At 44.2% G+C, this 18,378-nt stretch overlaps 1 protein-coding gene across 1 annotated transcript in view; it reads left to right on the plus strand.

The window, feature by feature from the left end:
• Positions 1 to 18,378, plus strand: part of WSCD2 (WSC domain sialate O sulfotransferase 2) — a 1,087,922-nt gene that overhangs the window by 817,203 nt on the left and 252,341 nt on the right. Inside the window, exon 7 of the mRNA XM_086943084.1 lies at positions 17,546 to 17,720. Within this exon, the coding sequence (XP_086799210.1) occupies positions 17,546 to 17,720 (175 nt within the window). The remainder of the gene's footprint in view (positions 1 to 17,545; positions 17,721 to 18,378) is intronic.

Raw genomic sequence — 18,378 nt, forward strand, 5'->3', positions numbered from 1 at the left:
ACCATTCTTTTTCCATACAGTCTGGCCTGGAGGATAATTCTACTAATGCAGGGAGGGGTAACAGGGCCAATCACTCTCATCCACCCCCAGGGGAGATGACACTTGCGATAATTTACCAGACCATTATTGCTCACTGCAAGAAAGTTTGCGAACTCAGGGCCCATGCCGTAGGGTGCAAAATTCTATCCAGAGAGTAGCAAAAAACAGCTCTGATATTGCCTCCAGAATCGTGGCGGCGGAAGAGAGGATCTCCACTCTGGAAGATGAGATGGCCACTCAGAGGGGCATTACAGACCTCATTAAAACTCAAAGGAAAGACATGCTGTGGAAACTCACAGACCTTGAAAATAGAGCAAGAAGGAACAACTTGAGAGTTCTGGGAGTCCCGGTAGGGATGGAAGGGTCGGACACCAGGCAGTTCGTGATCGAATTGTTCACTGAAGCATTTCCTGAGGTTAAACAGTGGGATTGGCAACTTAAAGTCCAGCTGGCACACCGGTTTCCGTTTAAGCAGAGGCCACGGACTGCCCAAACTGATGATAAGCCTCGCGCTATCTTAATATGTTTGGATAACATTCTAGCCAGGGAAAATATTTATGATAAAGCCAGGCCAGATGGGAGGCGGGCTGGGAAAGGATGCAATTTTTTTGTCAGGCCTGACTTTTGTCCAGCTACTGTTGAGCGTAGGTGGCAGCTCCGACAGCTAATAGCACCTTTCCAGTCAAAGGGAGCCCAAGTATTTCTGCTCTTTCCCTCTAAACTGAAAATTATCTATCAGGGTCAGATCAGATTTTTTGTCTCTGAAGTTCAGGCTAAGGAGTTTTTGAACTCACTTTAGGTTCTAAAGCTATGCCTCCCTATGTCTTTCTTTCTTTAAGAGCCTAAGGGTCCTTAAATGGGGGGGGGGGGTTGTAGCAGGGTTTCCATTCTCCCACAGAACTGTGCACAGAGATCTAGAACCTGGGTGAGTTAGGGTGACCCAAAACTCACCTTAGTATCAGAAATCCCCTTACCAAGCTAGCTACAGTGTCTCATTGGTACTAACAACTTCCCAATGACTTAGACAATCCAGAACATGAACTTAGGGTACCTCAGGTATCGTGGAACACATGAACACTCTTTCGCTATATAATCATTTCAAACAAAAACTGGGAGTCAAAGAACACACGTGCAAGTTTGAAATGTTTATTTTTCAATGCAAGGTTCTCAAACGCAGTATCTTATATAATATCAACATACATATTATAAAAATCAGAGGGGCATATTACCAACAACTAGCGATAATTTTTGTCTCTAACTTGTTTAGAGACAAAAATTATCGCCGCACATCGGCGATTTTTATCGCAGATAAACCTTGCTATTAGCAAGGTTTATCGCAAATGCGATAAAAAACGGCCGCAATGCGTGAATATCGCTGAAAAGTCAGCGATATTCATGCATTATCGAGCAAATGCTCTTAGCCATGTTATCCACCTCCCATTGGATAACATGGCTAAGAACTGCTCAGGGCAGGTGTTAGCTTTTGGAGATATTCGCGCTTAGCGCGAATATCTCCAAAAGTTGGTAATAGGAGATAGCGATGTTAGGGACTGTTTCCAGTCTCTAACATCTTGGCACGCCCACTTTGCATGTCATTAGTGATAAATATCACTGACATGCAAAGCGGGGCCCAAGATGGTCGCTATCTCCTTTTAGCTGTCACTAACTGGTGTTAGCGACAGCTTGGTAATAGGGAGATAATTTTATCTCCGCTTTCTTGGCTTTTAAAGCCAAAAAAGCGGAGATAAACCCCCTTGATAATATGCCCCAGAGTTATCAGCATAGTCACTAGTCCATAGTAAGCGAACGGTGATAGCATATTATAATGCAAAATCTATAGAAATTTGTATCACCTATATTTTGCGCAACCTATTTAGCATACTATATTATATCTAAGAAGGTCTCATTTGGGTTTTTAGCAGGGCGGGCCCATACCTCTATTGGTCAGTAGGAGAAGATCACATCAACAGCTACAAGCTCTCTGCATGCGAAGCATCAAGTGTGTTTTTGCATTCTCAGTAACTCTATCTTAAACCCGCGTAGAGCCCAATGTTGGCAGCAACATTATTTGCGTTATGTCTAATGTGGTGCAAGGATCAGGCCTCCCAGCAACCTTGTGCTAGGTTATTCTTAGAGGCTATAGATCTCAGTGTGCAGACAGTGTACCAAGTGTACCAGGCACGACTGATATCAGAGCAATAACATATTATTCTCAATAAATCACATCTTTCGTCTAGGTTGAAAGCTACAATAATAATTATGTGCCGTGTGCAAACTGAAGCCGAAGGAAAATATGTTGTTTAAACATTTAATAAGCTCATGCTAACTTAACACAATATATAGAAAAGCATTAACTATATGACACCCCCCAATGATCCGAGGACGGTCAAGAAACAAGCCAATAACATAATAAAGGCATAACATGAAAGCAGAGTTCAATAATATTGAGCCAAGCTAAATGTATGTATATGTATGTAAAATTTAATAAAAATATGTATGAATGCCTATAGTGGCCAAACAAAAATGTAAAAAATACTCGAAATCGAGGCCTAATATAAAATCACAGGCCTAGAACATATGAAGTTAATTGTTCGTAAGAAAAATGGCACCATTCAGAATTACTAAAAAGTCACGTGCCCGAATAGTCAAAGTCTCCAAAGCCACTCATGGGTGGATAGAATATGCAAAATAGGTAGCCACAGCTTCCAACATGAAATCACTGTCATCATCCGAAAACAGTTCAGCCATCCAATTAAGCAATGGGAAAGAACATACGTGCTCCTCCAACACCGACCCCTCTTGCAACATCAGAGGACAACTCAGTGGGTTCTCAAGAACGCTATGTGCCAGAAACTCATGCGCCGCTGCAGGGATGTCCCACTGACCCATTAGTCCATGCATCGCTGCCAAGGCCATAATCCTTTCGCCAGAACAAATCAACTCGTGAGCAACTACGGGGCCCATCAGCTGATCAAAATCGACTTCAGGAGATAACGGCAAGCAGAGACACAAATCAATGGCCCAGTCAAATTCGCAGCTCAGGCAATGAAACACAGGTTGGACACATGTGAAATAGGAAAATCGAAACGATAATCCAAATGCCGTGCTTAAGGTCGCAAGCAGCAAGGTGCCATAGTAATCAAGCATCCGGTTGTGAAACAGTGTCAGAAGGGGCTGAGCGGCTTCTTGCGTAGGATGGGCATCCATGTTTTAGGAAGCAGAATAACACCAAAACGCCTGCAGCTAATGCCAGCAAAACAGGGAATCCTCCAAACAAGCTTGAAAATATTGAATGGAAAAACGCTGGGATAACACCAAAAATCTTTTCAAACATAGTCACGAGACCACTGCTAACTAATTTAAAAAAATGAGCTAAGCCAGACGTGGAGGAGGCATTAAAGATCTGATGTACTAATTCGCAGAAATGAAATGGCAAGTCAGTATTTAAAAGTGCCTGCACCTCTGTGCGTGTGTTAGCTATGTGAAGGACATAAGTTTCACGGGCCGAGCTCAGGGCCACTTCTTTTTGAGACAAAAGAGCCCTTATGCGGCTCATACCATTGAACCCCGCTCTCAAGGTTGGGATGCGCGGCCAGATGGAAACAGCTGAATTCCCATGTGTGGGTGGATATAACATGTTCTTGCAACACACCACACGTTCTGATACAGTAACCACATAGGCGATACCGACCATTAACCCACAACACTCCTCCTTATTCAAAAGCAAATAACTACCGTTTGTCAATAATGTGAATGTGGGAACAACAGCAGGAACCGGTGTGCCTTTTAAAACACAGGCCAAATTAGGCCGGTCCTGATTACAAGAACCATGCAACTGTATGTGTCTGCATATCAGAGAACGGTCAGGCGACTGTGTGCATTCCTCACCTTTCAGATTCACTTCCTTTCCATCCTTCAGGCATCTGTACGTGTACGGTAAGGACCATGCCTCATGTAGGAAAGCACTACCTAGTTGTTCATATCGCCCTATAGCAATATACCTCATACAATTGGTAAATTTATACAAAGCAAATAGCAAAGTAATAACACCATGGATACGCCATGTAGCAGCAGCTGCTTCAGCCACAGAAAAGGGCAAGGATTCTAATTTTCAATGTGTAACATAGAAAAAGATGCATCTCGCATGGAAAGCATGCGTTGTTTGTCAGTCAAATTAAATGGGGCAAATAGGGACGACACATTCATGTAACTCCAAGGAACGCGACCAGATTTCAGAGTCTGTAGTGTCCATGCAAACTGCATTACAGAACGCAATTGATTTTGTCCATGGTATAATACAGATACTTCATCATTTACAATGTCGACTACAGAAGAGACAATATTATTCAACGTGTAAATTCGGGAAGAAAGCATGTTAATACTGTTATCGACGACTGCAAGCACCTTTTCCAAATTTGCTTGGTCAATCGCTCTTAGGCGTTTAGCAGCCTCAATTTGCGAAAATTTCCAAATTTCATTGTAAACCGCATAAATCCACTGTTTAGATCTACCCTTAGCTGGGCCTTTTATAAAATCATTCAAATCCACGTTTTCAGTTAACTGAGACAGATGTAGTTTAACTGCAGCTAAAGTGGAATGTTGTAACCAATTCTGACACAGTTTCCCCACAGAATAAGTCGTGACAGTATAATCATTTTCAAAACGAGGATCAGGTCTGACTTCTGTGAACCCTTCAGCCAAACCCAGAAAACGACGTTGGCAAGAATCAGCACTCCTATGCCACATCAGCCAACCCTTGGAATCCAAACTGGATATATTAAAGGATGAATTGTGCAATAGAGCTTCCAACTCATGAATGGACAATTCAGTATAATTACCCAACCCTGAATATTCTTCCAAATCGGGGACAATTGGTGTATTTAATTTTTTAGAAGTAGCCAATCCAAAGCATGTTGTTTGGAAAATGGATGAATTTAGAAACAACATGTGATTCGGGATGAGACATGCACGATGCAAAGCCTCAGTGCCTTGTACCTGCCAATCTTTGGTACCCCAAACCGATTTAAGGTCAATTGTTCCTTTCCAAAACTCGTAGCCATCTACAGCTAATCTGTCTAGAAAGGACTTCGAATACAGCAATTTTGTATCAGTAAGTCTAACTTTGGACATGGACTTTTGTATCATTTTAAAATAAAACGACTCAGCATTCGATTAATTAAAATCTGTAAAATAAGTGTATTTTTTCAGAAACGTATTGGAGCTGCCTCCCAATGGAGCAGGGCAATGTTCCCACTGTGTGTAATTTACAGCAACCCTCCTGGAATTTGTCTTATGTAAAAAATGATTACCATTATGTTGAAAACAAAACAAATCACCATAATTAATAGAATCTAAATACAGATCCTCAGCATCAAAGGCAGCATAGTATTTCAAATCAGAGAATAATGCTTCTACGGCCTGAATATCCCAATCATCAGAAGGTATATTTTGTTTAATTACATCCCCCATGTTTACTTTAAGCACATTCGGAACATTAATCACTTCAGTGGGCCCATGTATTTGAAATCTAACCGCATCCCACACAATCCCATCAAGGACAGGCCAAGCAGTAATGTTGACTGTATTCAAGTTTCGTTTCAGTCTGTGTGCTGAATGTGAAGAGGAAAGAGGGACCAATGTTCCATTAAGGTGCCGAATTCCTGTTCTTTCTTTAACATAGTGACCATCGATCAGGCGGAAAAAATAAAACACAAAACCAATTGACATAAAAAGGTAAAACGAAAATAGAATCAACCAAATGTATGTCCAAGGGGGAGTTAAAAAATGTTTTTTAAATAAGGTGGCATATTTTGCAATAGTTGAGGGTTTCTTTGAAAGTTCCGAAACAGAGTCAAAAAAGAATCTGGACTGGCCGGCCAAATGAGTCCGCAAATCAGGCATAGATAAGTCAGCAGGATAGGTGTAGTTCAGTTCATCAATGTTAGTAACAGGAATAGCATTTAATAAAGGACTGGATATGGCAGGCATCTCGAGGGACACCTCCTGTTCTGCACCAGAAGTTATTTCCAGCACAGAATGCCTCACCATGGTAGGACAGGAAACAGCCGGTGTCATGCTATGAAGAATCGGCCACCCTGTGTGTCGATGAAATTGTCAATAGAAATAAATCTGTTTTCCTTACGACCTGGAAGTGGTGGTAAAATGACTGTTCTTGTGCCCTTCACTCCAAGAACTCGAACCGGTGCACGATATGAGGGACCAAACTCTTTCTTGTTATCGATCTTCTCTCGAACCAGTTCTCTAACTTGGGGTAGCCAGCCAACTACCGGGATCTGCAACGCATCATCCGATGTGGAGGGCAAATGTTCCTTTGCTAGACTGTCTCTGGTCTTTTGTAGATCCTGTAAAACATTGCAATGTTCATCTACGTCAAAGGCCGTGGCCTGGGCCTTGCAGTCTAGACTGTCGAGGTCAGGGACGTACATCTTGATACCAAAGAGCGTTTCGTACGGGGTCCGCCCACCCAGAGACCTTCTAGGGAGATTATTAAGCGCACTCTGCACGCCATTGAGGTGGGCTAACCAGTTTCTGCCAGTGCCTATAACTCGAGCTGTCAAAGATTGCTTTAAGTCACGGTTCATTCGTTCCACTACACTACACTATTACCCTCGGGTCTGTACAGACTCGAAAACTTGACTTGGACCCCCAACGAAACCATAGCATCCTTATACTCCTTAAAGGCGAAAGCCGGACCCTGATCCGAATGGAAGGTATCACTGGCAAAAATCCCTATAAAGACTCGCAAATCCTTGATGACAGTCCGTCAATCAGCGCTCCGATGTGGCCATACCCACACAAAGCGTGTGCATGAATCAACTGCTACCAAGATGTACTTGTATGCAGTATCAGAAGAAAATGGACCGCAGTGATCCGAATAAACGCAACCAAGTGGTTTATTAGAGATGTACAACTGTGTCTGAGGCGGACGCGCAGCAGTTGAAGGTTTAATCTGCTGGCAAATGTCACATTGAAGGACATAATCGCGCAGTCCCCACCACCAGAACCTTTGTTGTAGCTGAGTTACAGTGGCTGAGACGCCCGCATGCGCAGATGCCACACCTTCATGAGCCGCTCTAATCAAAGCAGCCCTGCGATCTGAGTTGGGAACTATACGTTCACCAACATCAGGAATTTTCACATAAGGAACCTTATCGGGACTTAAGTGGTATGTGTATTTCAAAGGGAACCCCGTAGGATATCTACCTCCCTTCTCGGTGGTAGCAACAGCTGCCAAAATGTCATCATCTATCTCGCTTTTGGACCTCGTGACTGCTGCAACTAAGTATTTCGATACCGCTGACTTCGCTGCTTCATCAGCAAGCGAATTACCAACAGCGTGGACCCCCACGCGCTGATGGCCGAGAGTATGAATCACAAACACGAGTGGCAACTTCTCTTTAAGTTCCGCCACTCGGACCCAGATCATTTTATGTTTTATTGTGCTACCTTTGGAATCATGAAATTCATTCTGAATCCAAAAGAACAAGTTCTCATTGTAAGACTGGACACAGTAGTACGAGTCACTTACGATCAAAGTCGTCACACTAGGATCAGCGTACAAGCATCAGAGCACGAAGCTCTTCTAACTGTGCGGTGCAGTCCCCCAGCGTCTGCGTGTGCACGACACTGGACTTGAACTCATCGTTCACCATTGCACCGACCACAATGGCGCAAGCGGAAACGTAGGCATGTTTAGAGCCATGCGCAACCTGCGCCGAACAATCAGTGTAAATGATGCAATGGAAATCCACCAACGGCCGCATTGCTAAAGGAGCAGGATGAACAAATTCATACGGTAAGTACTCCTGCGACCGTTAAGTGGCGTCAAAAATAAACGTGACATCCTGGGATGTCAAGGATGCAGCCCACTGAATCCACCTAGGGTGCAAAGCTTTGGAATTTGGTACACTGGCTTTCGTAACTGCCTCCAAGGCAGGACACGGGGTAACAACCAACATGCGTTTTCCTTGTGACAGGGCACGTCTTTAAGAATTGCCATCTGCACAGCCGTTAAAACTTTCTCCACAGTGGAAAAACGCAGTTCAGCCGAAGTGTATAAGTGTGACTTGTAAGCAATAGGTACTGTATCTCCTTCATTAAAAGTCAGGTACGTGAAACCCACCGCCCTAGGGATAATTCTTATCACCAGGTTGGTCTGGTTATCACAAGTCTGTAAATATTCAGAAGCGAGCAAATCAGCCTGCAAAGACTGCAGAATGGCTGAATGCTCAGGCAGCCAGCATGATTTGGAAAAAGATGGTTGTATCAAAGCATACAAAGGCTTGATACGCTGGGCATATTCCGGAATGTAAGTCCTCCCGAAATTCAAAAAGCCAAGTAGAGATTGTAATTTTTTCAGTGTTGTCGGAGAGCGCAACTGTGCGCATTTCTCCAGGAAGTGAGGTGCCAACCCCTTTCCCTCGTTGTTAAGCTCGTAGCCGAGAAACAACACTGTGTACTCTGCAATGTGCGACTTTGCAAAGTTAAACTTGTAACCTATGTCTGCAAAGTTACAAATTATGCTATTAACTCGACACAGATGCTCCCAAAGATCGTCGTCTGTGAGATAAATGTCATCCACATACGAACAAGCAACTGGGTCGAATCCCTCCAAAAGAGAGACTATGCGGGCGGAGAATACTCCAGGACTATTCTTATAGCCCATTGGGAGACGCCGAAACATTTTTTGCACACCGCCGCTTGTAAATCTGGTCCATTGGGAACTTAGACCATCTAATCTATGGGCATAAAAACCATTGGAAATGTCAAGCATGGTTTTGAACCGTTTACGCTCAAGACTATTCACTAAAGCAGAGCCATGAGTATTCTTTCTGTACTGCACAGTTACGGCAATGCGAGTTCAAATGCCTATAATCCAAAACCAAACGATATGAGCCGTCCGGCTTGTTTACAGTAAAAAGGGGGTTATTCATCGGTGACACACACATTTCAATTACACCTTGATATTCCAATTGTTCAAGGATAGCCGCGACTGAAGCTTTGGCTTCACGCCGTATGGGATATTGAGGTTGAGGCTGCGGCTGAGACCATAACGGAATCTCGTGGCTTGGAGACAATTTATCCCAGCCACACTGATTGCGGTACACAGCCGGCGCAAGCGCCAGAGCCCACTCTTCTGCAAAATGTAGCGCCTCCACTCTCGATACAGTGTGCGCGAAACTGGGGAGGATCACCTCCTCCCCTCGCGGAGCTGCGAGAACAAAAGGTGGGGGCCAATCAGCCTCCGAAAGCAAAATGTCATAGGTAGACGAGAGATTTTCCCAAAATACCCCTTTTACAGTTCGCTGCATGTCACCTTCGATTAACAGGACAATTTCAAAAAGACGTTCAGGGGGAGCAACATGCATATCAGCAGTTTCAATTACAACATAAGTGTCAGTCGCTGTCACCTTCAACAGTGGACGGAGGTATGCACCTGTTACAACGCATTTTTTACAACGCACTACCACTACAACGCAGGCATTACAACGCATACCATTACAACGCATTGCGCTGGGGGGCGCTCTAGGATAAGAGGTAAGTTTAATTTACTATCCAACACCTTCCCTAGGGTCCACGGGGACTGGAGTTAGAATAGTAAATTATACTTACCACTATCCAGCACCCCAAAGCGCTATGCGTTGTAATGGTATGCGTTGTGAATACCGCGTTGTAATGGTATGCGGAGTAAAAGTATGCGTTATAACATCATACATCCGTGGACGGAGGGCCTCTCTCACTATGGTAATCTCCGCCGCGCTGTCCAGCAAGGTCAGAGCCCACGTCAGATTCCGAAGCTGCGTTCTTACTATCTGGGGCACATCGATGCGCTGTCAGGGCGGCGACTTTCTTTGTGGCAAACTGTGGTCTCTTGGGCGTAGCGCCTTCCTGCTGATCTCCACCGTTACACGGGGGGGCTGACCACGTCCTTGCTGGCCACCCCGGCCCCTGCCGCCCCCTCCACCACCGGTTGACGGAGCCGATGAGTCCTGAAAGGAACGAGGAGAGCGTTGGTCAGAAGCCTGAAACCTTTCAGGTGATTTAATCATCGCGCGATCGCGCAAATCATAAACTCTATCCGACTGCGCAGGCAACGGAGACGCAGGAGCAGAAACCTGTGTTTGTTGTTGTTGTTGCTTACCATGATTCTGCTTTTTAGGCCAATTTTGTTTCTTGGACTTAGGTTGACCACTAGTTTCCGAAGACTGACCCTGGGGCTGCTTTTTCTCTTTATCAGAAAAAGTCTTAAGACCCTTTGCATTGTGGCCAACCGTTTTATAAGTCGCCACAATAATCCTTGCTAACTGACAGGGTTTCTTGGCCTCGGGAATTAACGCTAAAGCGTTAGCAACCTGAAAGTTTACTGCATCCCCCTTGACATTTGCAAGGATCAGATCGCAAACTATATCAAAGGTGCCACACAGGCGCATACCCAACTCAACCGCCGACTCCGGTCCGTGATCATCTTGAATATGTTTAAGGACCGCACCCAGATTGGTCACAGACGGGGTGCCATAGCACCTCGAATAGACCGCTGCAAAAGTCTTACCCCAGATCTCACAGTCAACAAGTTCAGGGGCCAAATTTTTCGGTAAACTAAGCTTAAGAATCCGGTGTTTGTCACCAGGATTCGTATTAGGAAACACAGCTTCCAGCTGGCCGAATTTCTCCGCAAGCCAGAAAGGAAAATCATCCTTATCCTGGGGCTTCTTGCCCATTACGGAATTCACCATGACAGGATTGATTTTTAAACCAGCCTGCTCTGCTCGAAGCTGCGCACCCCTAGGGGCTGCGTCCTGAACATTACGACTTGTGTAATGAACAAGCGCTCTAATCACAGACACTGCGACCTCATGAAGCCGCCGCAGATCAGCCACGTTACAAGTGGTGCGATTAGGGTGAGGAGTGAATCCAGCCAAAGCGGGCCAATTAGTGCCCGGAATGGACAAAGGACCCAACCTCGGAGCGGTTAAAGCGTGTGGTAGGGTGCCACCAAACCAAACTCCATGCTGCCAAGCATCAATAGGAACCTCCAGTGCTCTGTACGGAGCATACGCAACCGGTACAGCTGAAGCAGTGTATGAATGGAACACTCCAGTATTAGCGTCCACCGCCAGAAATGTCACCCACGAATAAAACAATTCGTACGGGTAAGCATGTTCCGCACTCACCACTAGAACCACAGCCAAGCCAGCAACAGGGACATTAAAAGCCCGCAAGTGGTCACGCACCGCAATGCGACTATGCTGCGCGATGTCCACGGCTTGTGCCATGGTAGCACAGGAACTCGAAACTTGTTTGATAAGGTTACATTGATTAAATTGACTCAGCAGAGGTCACAAATTGGCGTAGTGTATCGGCACTTACTATCTGGCCTTCCGGACGATCTTTCACTACAGAATGCTAAGTGGGAGGCTAAGCTAGGTAAGACAGGGTTGGACATTAGTCAGGCTCTTGAGTTGGCCAGATGTGTGTTAGTATCTGGAAGTTTACGCTCCCAAAGCTATATGGCTCTGCTTGATCTGTATTACGCGCCAGCTAAAATTTCAAAATGGGGGGGCAGTGGGGACCATTGTTGTCCGAGATGTGGCCTTTCAGCAGCCAATGATGTACAAATGTTCTTCGGTTCCCCAAAATTGTGGGTCTTTCTATTGGATGTGGAGCGATCATAAAATCCACGCTCAGTATCCTGGTTGATCTTTCACCAGAGATGGTGATACTCGGATGTGAAAGTAATGGCCCGCCTGAGAGATCGAGGCATGTCTCCGCCTTTCTATTTATTGCTATGTCTTTAGTCCAGCTCTGTATTACCTCAGAATGGATTAGTCCAGATGCTCCTACTTTTCTTAATTGGAGAGCGGAGATCTTGGCCCTTTATAATTTAGAGTCAGCAGTCTTTCAGAGGTGGGGAAGAAGGAGGTGGAGGTGGGCCAGATGATCTGCGCTCTGTTGGAGGAGTGGCTTAGATAATAATCAGGAATTATGTATTTTTTTAGGTTGGTTAATTATTCACTCCCTGCATTATGTTGGTGTGCCATGCCGTTTGTGCCTCCGATTTCAGTTTCTGTACATCATTGTCCCTTTCTTCTTTGCCTGACCCACTTTCTAGGAATATGTATGTATTTATTTCCCCTTCTTTTTATGTTTCTCGCTAAATGGCGGTATTTTTTTTGCTGTGTACAATGTTTTACCACAGTTTATTATGTCCTTGTATTATGATTATATTTTGTCAAGCTCAAATACATTTAAAAAAAAAAGTAAAGTGACATCTCTAGTACCCAGTCCCAGTAAATTAAATGTAACTAGTAGGCCTGCAACACTGATTGTGCAACCCACTTATATAGCCCCTGCGATGGCAGAGCCCATGTGTGCAAATTACACTGTCATGTCGACCTGGCACAACAACCCTTTTGCAGGCCCAAACATTTCCTTTTTATATATGTAAGTCACCCCTAAGGTAGGCCCTGTAAAGCTCACAGGAAAAGGTGCAATGTATTTAAAAGGTAGAACATGTACTTTTAAGTTGTACGTGTCTTAGTAGTGAAAAACTCCCTAAGTCGTGTTCACAATTGCAAGGACTATCTCTCCTATAGGATAACATTGAGCCTACCTTAGTACATTGTATAAGTGTAATTTCCTAGTGGGAAGAGATAAGACTTTCCAAGTCTGGTGTCTCTGAAATCCCAATTTAAAATCACAACTGACGGTGAAGTAGGATTTTCAATTGTAATTCTGAAAATCCCTCTTTTAGAAAGCTGGCATTTTCTTACACTAGCCATTTGGTGCCTACTGCCAGTCTCTGTTCAGTCTCTGGAAAGCCACACACAAAGGGAGCTTAGGTGTGACTTGATGGGCCATCCTGGGAGATGGGAGGGAGGAGCTTGGCTCAACCTAACACTTACACCTGAATAGGTTATGTCCTGTTCACACACAAAGGGCTGCATATCACTCTGTAGTGTGTCTAGAGCCATGGCAGAAATGGAGTACCTCTGTGCATTTCAAAGCCTTCTTTGAAATCTCCCCCACTTCAAAGGCCCAACTGGGTAAAAGTACTGGACCTCTGACACCATGACTTCGGTACACTTCTGGATTTGTGAAACCTCTGCCAGGAAGGACTGCTGTACCGCTGAAGGACTGTCACCCGGATGTACTACTGCTTTGCTGGATTCCTGCCTAGCTGTGCAGCCCGCTTGCCTGCTGTTCCCCTGCTTGGCTGAGAAGGACTGGGCTTGCATCGCTTTAACCTAGAGTGACTCCAAGAGCTTGCTGGTTTGCCTACTCATTTGAAGTCTCAGAGACATAAAAGACTTCCATCCACCCTCCTCCTACACCTGAACTCTGCAATCTGTGTGTCTGCCCTGTGAAGTGGTGCCACCCCAGTCCTGAACCCTTGAAAGGGGCCTAAGTTGTTTGCTCTAGTGGAGCCGACACATCCTCTGCTGTGTGAGCAGAATCGACGCATCAGTGCTGCTGCGAGAACAGGACTGATGCATCGCCCCAATAACCTGCGCATTGCCTTCAGAACCACCTCTGCGGGAACAACACATCACTGCCACTGAGTGGAGAAGATCGACACATTGCCTCTACTATGTAGAAATCCGTCACCTCACCTTTGGAACTTTGGCATCTCGGAACCGGCAGATTGCCTTTGGAACTACATGCAGAAAATCAACACATCATCCCTACTGGGTGGGGAACACTGACACATCACTTGGCCACTCGCCGCAATCTGGTCGTTGCAACTAGGATCAAGGTACTTTTGTTCAGGGGGCCTACGTGGGTACCTGTATCTGACCCACGCTCCATCGTAGTTGGCCTGAACTTTTGACTTTGACCCTGATTCATCGTGACCAGATACTACAAATAGGGGATTATTGCTTCTAAGCACTATTTTAGAGTTTATATTTTTTTATTCATATCTCAACTTCAACTTATTGGATTTTTGTTGTTAAGATCTAGTTTTATTTATAAAATGAAGCTCTATTAGCTATCCTGGTGTAGAGTCTAGTTGTGATGTTTTCATTCTGTTACTGTTTGAAGTGTTGCACAAATACTTTACACATTTCCTCAGTTAAGCCTGACTTCTCTGTGCCAAACTACCAAAGGGTAAGCACAGCATAATTTAGAGTGTGTTGAGAATTACTCTGACTAGAATTGTGCCTTCTACGTGGACAAGGTGCCTCCCTCTGCTAACCAGAAACCCAATTTCTAAAACACGCCATTTACTACTAAACAATAGGGTGTTCCCTTTGTAACATGTTTTTTAAGACAGAACTCCTGGACTCAGGGGTGTAGTTTCAAGTGGGGTTTTTGTGTTCTTACACACCCCCTTATAAATGTTCTGTGGTAAATCCTTGGATATCAGTGCTCTCAGTCAGATATTGAAAGGTCTCTATCGGATTTAATTTGGATTTTTAAATATAAAAATGAAAACACTCTCTCTCTCTTTATCTCTCTTTCTCGTTCTCTTTCTCTCTTCTAGTCTGTTTGAAGGTATTCTTAAACCTTGATTGTTTTACAAAATATTGTGTTGCCTTCCACTTAGTATCCCTAACAATCCACACTCCTCTTCCTCTCCACTACCCCTTAAGCACCCTTCATGCCATGCCTGTAGAATAGTGAATTTTCACTGGAAAAACCAGCAAGACTGTTGGAAAATCTGAACGTCACCCTCGCGCCACCCATCATCCTGATCAAGATACGCCCCTAACAGGGCTGCAGAAAAAACTTCCTAATTTGTAACTTGAAATATTTACACCCAGAGGCATGAGCATCAGTGTTAAAACCACCCAACTGCTGCACATCTCAACCTATCTGAGGACTGTAAAATGTTGACATTCCGAATGAAACCATATTGCACGTTACGTGCCAAGAATTTTTTGATTATATGATACATATATTTCCATGCTTAAGAGTACAGAGGAAAGAGATGTTGAGTGTTTGTATGTGAGCAGTAAAGATATTTGTTTAATCTGGAAATCTACAACAAAGCTCAATGTATTAATAGGATTAACATTTTAGTTCATTCCGGCTTCTCCAACGAGTAGCTCATGAGCTACTGGTAGTTCTTGAGCTACGTGCAAGTAGCTCTCCTGTGTGCAGCCTAGCCAACTAAATTCAAATTGTTTGCTTTGTTGAATGAACATATCTATGCACAAAAGGAAAAACATTTATTAGAGGCTAAAATGTGTATATTTTTGGAACTCAAAAGCTGATATTTTGAGAAAAAAGGCTCAATTTTCAAAATATATTTAGGGGTCGATTCAGATCCTGGAAAAAAAACGTCTGTACAATTCGTATACGGAGCCCTCTCCGTACGAATCGTAAACATGCCATACGACCCAACACAAACGATCCGGACTGGGGTATGAGGACGCGATTTGTACAGTCCACGTGAGGTAAGGGCGATTCGTACGGAAAAGCACACAATCACATACACACCATACGGTCCGTACACCACATGTTCGCGGGGTACGGTGCGTACCCCTGCGATCATGGGATGTATGCACCGAACCCGAGGGAGGCCGTTCCGTACCTGTTTTGGGGCGAACTCTGCTTTTACGGCTGTTTTCAGCTCCCGTAGAAAAAGGGTCGTACGGTGCGTACCCGACACGAATCGTACTTACTGGGTCGGAAAAACCAGCCGCGAACCGTACAGATGTTGCGTACAGCGGGTTCTGAGAGAGATTCCTACGGGGATTTGATTTGCACGGTCTCTGTACGATTCGTATGGAGTCCCGCTCCTGGTCTGAATAGTACTTCGTCGTACGTACGGGGGGTATTGCAGGGTGCGATTCGTACGGGAAACGCTCCGAACGGCTATTCGGAGTGGTTTTTCCCGAATCGGAATCGACCCCTTAATGTTGATATTTGAGTGATAAAATCGAATTGTGTTGGGGAGATATTCTAATATCATTAACTTAGTGCTAGGAGCATTTCAGCTGTAGCTTTTATGCAATACCCATTTAGAGGCATTGCACATTGGGAAAGCATGTTTATATTACTGCTGGCAACTGTGTCTGATGCACTGAAGGAATCACTTTGGTAATCTTTGCATATGCTGGCCAATAATTGTAATCTTGTCTGATGTGGCAATTATTACATCTCTAAAATATTAATAGCCCTGGAGGCTTTCCATTGAAGATAACTAGCTCTTATTACAGAAAAGATTGGAGACCCGTATTCTTTTAAAAAGAATGAACTGTTATTAATTAAAAAATGGCAGGGTGGAATGGCTTACACTCTTCAGTTAGTATGGGTGGAGATAAGTCAGAAAATAAATATTTTCGGTGCAGTAAAATCCGACCTGCCAATATGGAAGGGACCTTGGAATATGCATATCAAGTTGCACCTTACCACAACAAAGAGGGAATTTTGCTGGTACTTCACTGATGCTACACAAGCTTATTTTACTTCAAAGGAAGCAGTTAGGAGTTTTAATTTGTGACCCTACTGACTCATTTCCTTGCTTTAGGAACCCCTTTGTCAATGAGTTCTCTTCCTGAGTTTGGGTGCACTGGAGCAGGAGTAAAGCCAACCATTTCAGTGGTATTTTGAATGCATGGGGACGGGTCACCTAGAGAGGGCAATGTGTGGATGGAACAACGGGACCCATGCAACGCCCTGGCAAGAGCTATTACAGCATGCAAAATCAAGTAAGTCACTTCCACTGTGTGAAGAGATTTCTTCTAGCCCTAAACGGGCCCATCTTATCACCCATGCAAACTCTGAGGAAATTGTGTAGGAATCCTTCTTGGCCCATCCTTTCTGCTTAGGTGAGAAATGCTACACACTCTTACAGGCCCATGTTTACTTTAAAATTACTTTAGTTTGGTGACCATATTTTTTACTACCTTCACTTGCTTCTTCCTTTATCAGGTTTTATTTGCTGTGTCTTTCTGATTTTTGTGCTTTGCTTTTCCTGGTTATGTTTAGGTGTAGGTGTAAAGCTGCTTACGTTTTATCTCGGTGCTTGTGTCGCAGAGTGTAGCATGTCTGCAGGCCTAATTCTCTGAAGAAAATTTGAAATTGGTCGAAAGAACAAAATCATTACGAATTCACGGAGCTAAGCTGCTCCTAAATTATTAAATTGCCGAAACAGCACCCATTAAACACAAGCTGAAAAAGGACATTTAGTTTTCGTCCATTACATTATGAATTCTGGAAAGTGCTTTCCATTTCTAATAGTAATACCAAATCTACGTGGTAAGTTTTAAAAGAGGGATATCGGATTCCCTTATTTTAAGTTAATAATGCAACTTCTATAACCATCGGAAAATGTATAAGAACATTGCACCAGTAACTAATTTCCAATTTATGCGGGGGAAAATTTCGATAAAAAAGAAGGTTTGGTTTGAAAAAAAGGATTAGCCATCTGTTCTAGAGCAGGTGCACTAAGAATGCTGTGAAAGTGCCCACCGTGGAATGCAGCATTATTTACAGGCTGTAGAAAACTGAACCGAGTGTTGTCACTTGTCCCCCACAGGAATACCCATTGGCAGTCCTTGCAGGAACCTTCTGTCACTGCGGTTTCCCCACGACATGTTTCACACTTCACGAGCGCGAGGACGAGCAGCTCTGCGCGCAGAAATGCACCGGAGAGGAGTTCGAAAGCTGTGGAACCAGCGAATACTTTCTCGTTTATCAAACACAAGTACAAGGTATGATCTCCTCCTATGCATCTTTCGTACTACTCTTTTTTGCACATTTATTGTCGCCAAATGAATGATCGTTTAGGCCATTATTATGTCTGCAGTTATCTTGTAGGTGGGAGTCTTGAGAACTCTTTTTAACCAATACAGTTAGGGCCAGATGTAGGTGAAATAGATTTACCGATTTTTAATTACCGAATTTTACCGATTCGGTAATTAAAAATCGGTAAATCTATGGGGTGGATCTGTAGGTATTCCAGATGTGCTGGAATACCGAATCAGATGATTTCGGTATTTACCGATTCGGTAAATACCGAATCGGTAATGCCCATTCATTCCTATGGGCTTTGAAGCCCATAGGAATGAATGGGCATTACCGATTCGGTATTTACCGAATCGGTAAATACCGATTTTCACATGGGTGCAGGAGGTGTCACTTTGACACCCTCTGGCACCCCCAAAACAGGCTCGGTGCCATGTGGCAGGCATACATGCCCTAAGGGCAGGTCTGCCTGTCACATGGCATAGGTGTGCATGCACACATGTGCATGCACACAGGAATCGGTATTTTACCATCAAATTGGATTTGATGGTAAAATACCGATTGGGTAAGGCCTCTGGGACTCAGAAGAGTCCCACCTACATATGGGTGCCTCAGAATCGGTAA

The sequence above is a fragment of the Lissotriton vulgaris genome, chromosome 11, assembly GCF_964263255.1.
Source record: "Lissotriton vulgaris chromosome 11, aLisVul1.2, whole genome shotgun sequence".
Classification (NCBI taxonomy): Eukaryota; Metazoa; Chordata; class Amphibia; order Caudata; family Salamandridae; genus Lissotriton; species Lissotriton vulgaris.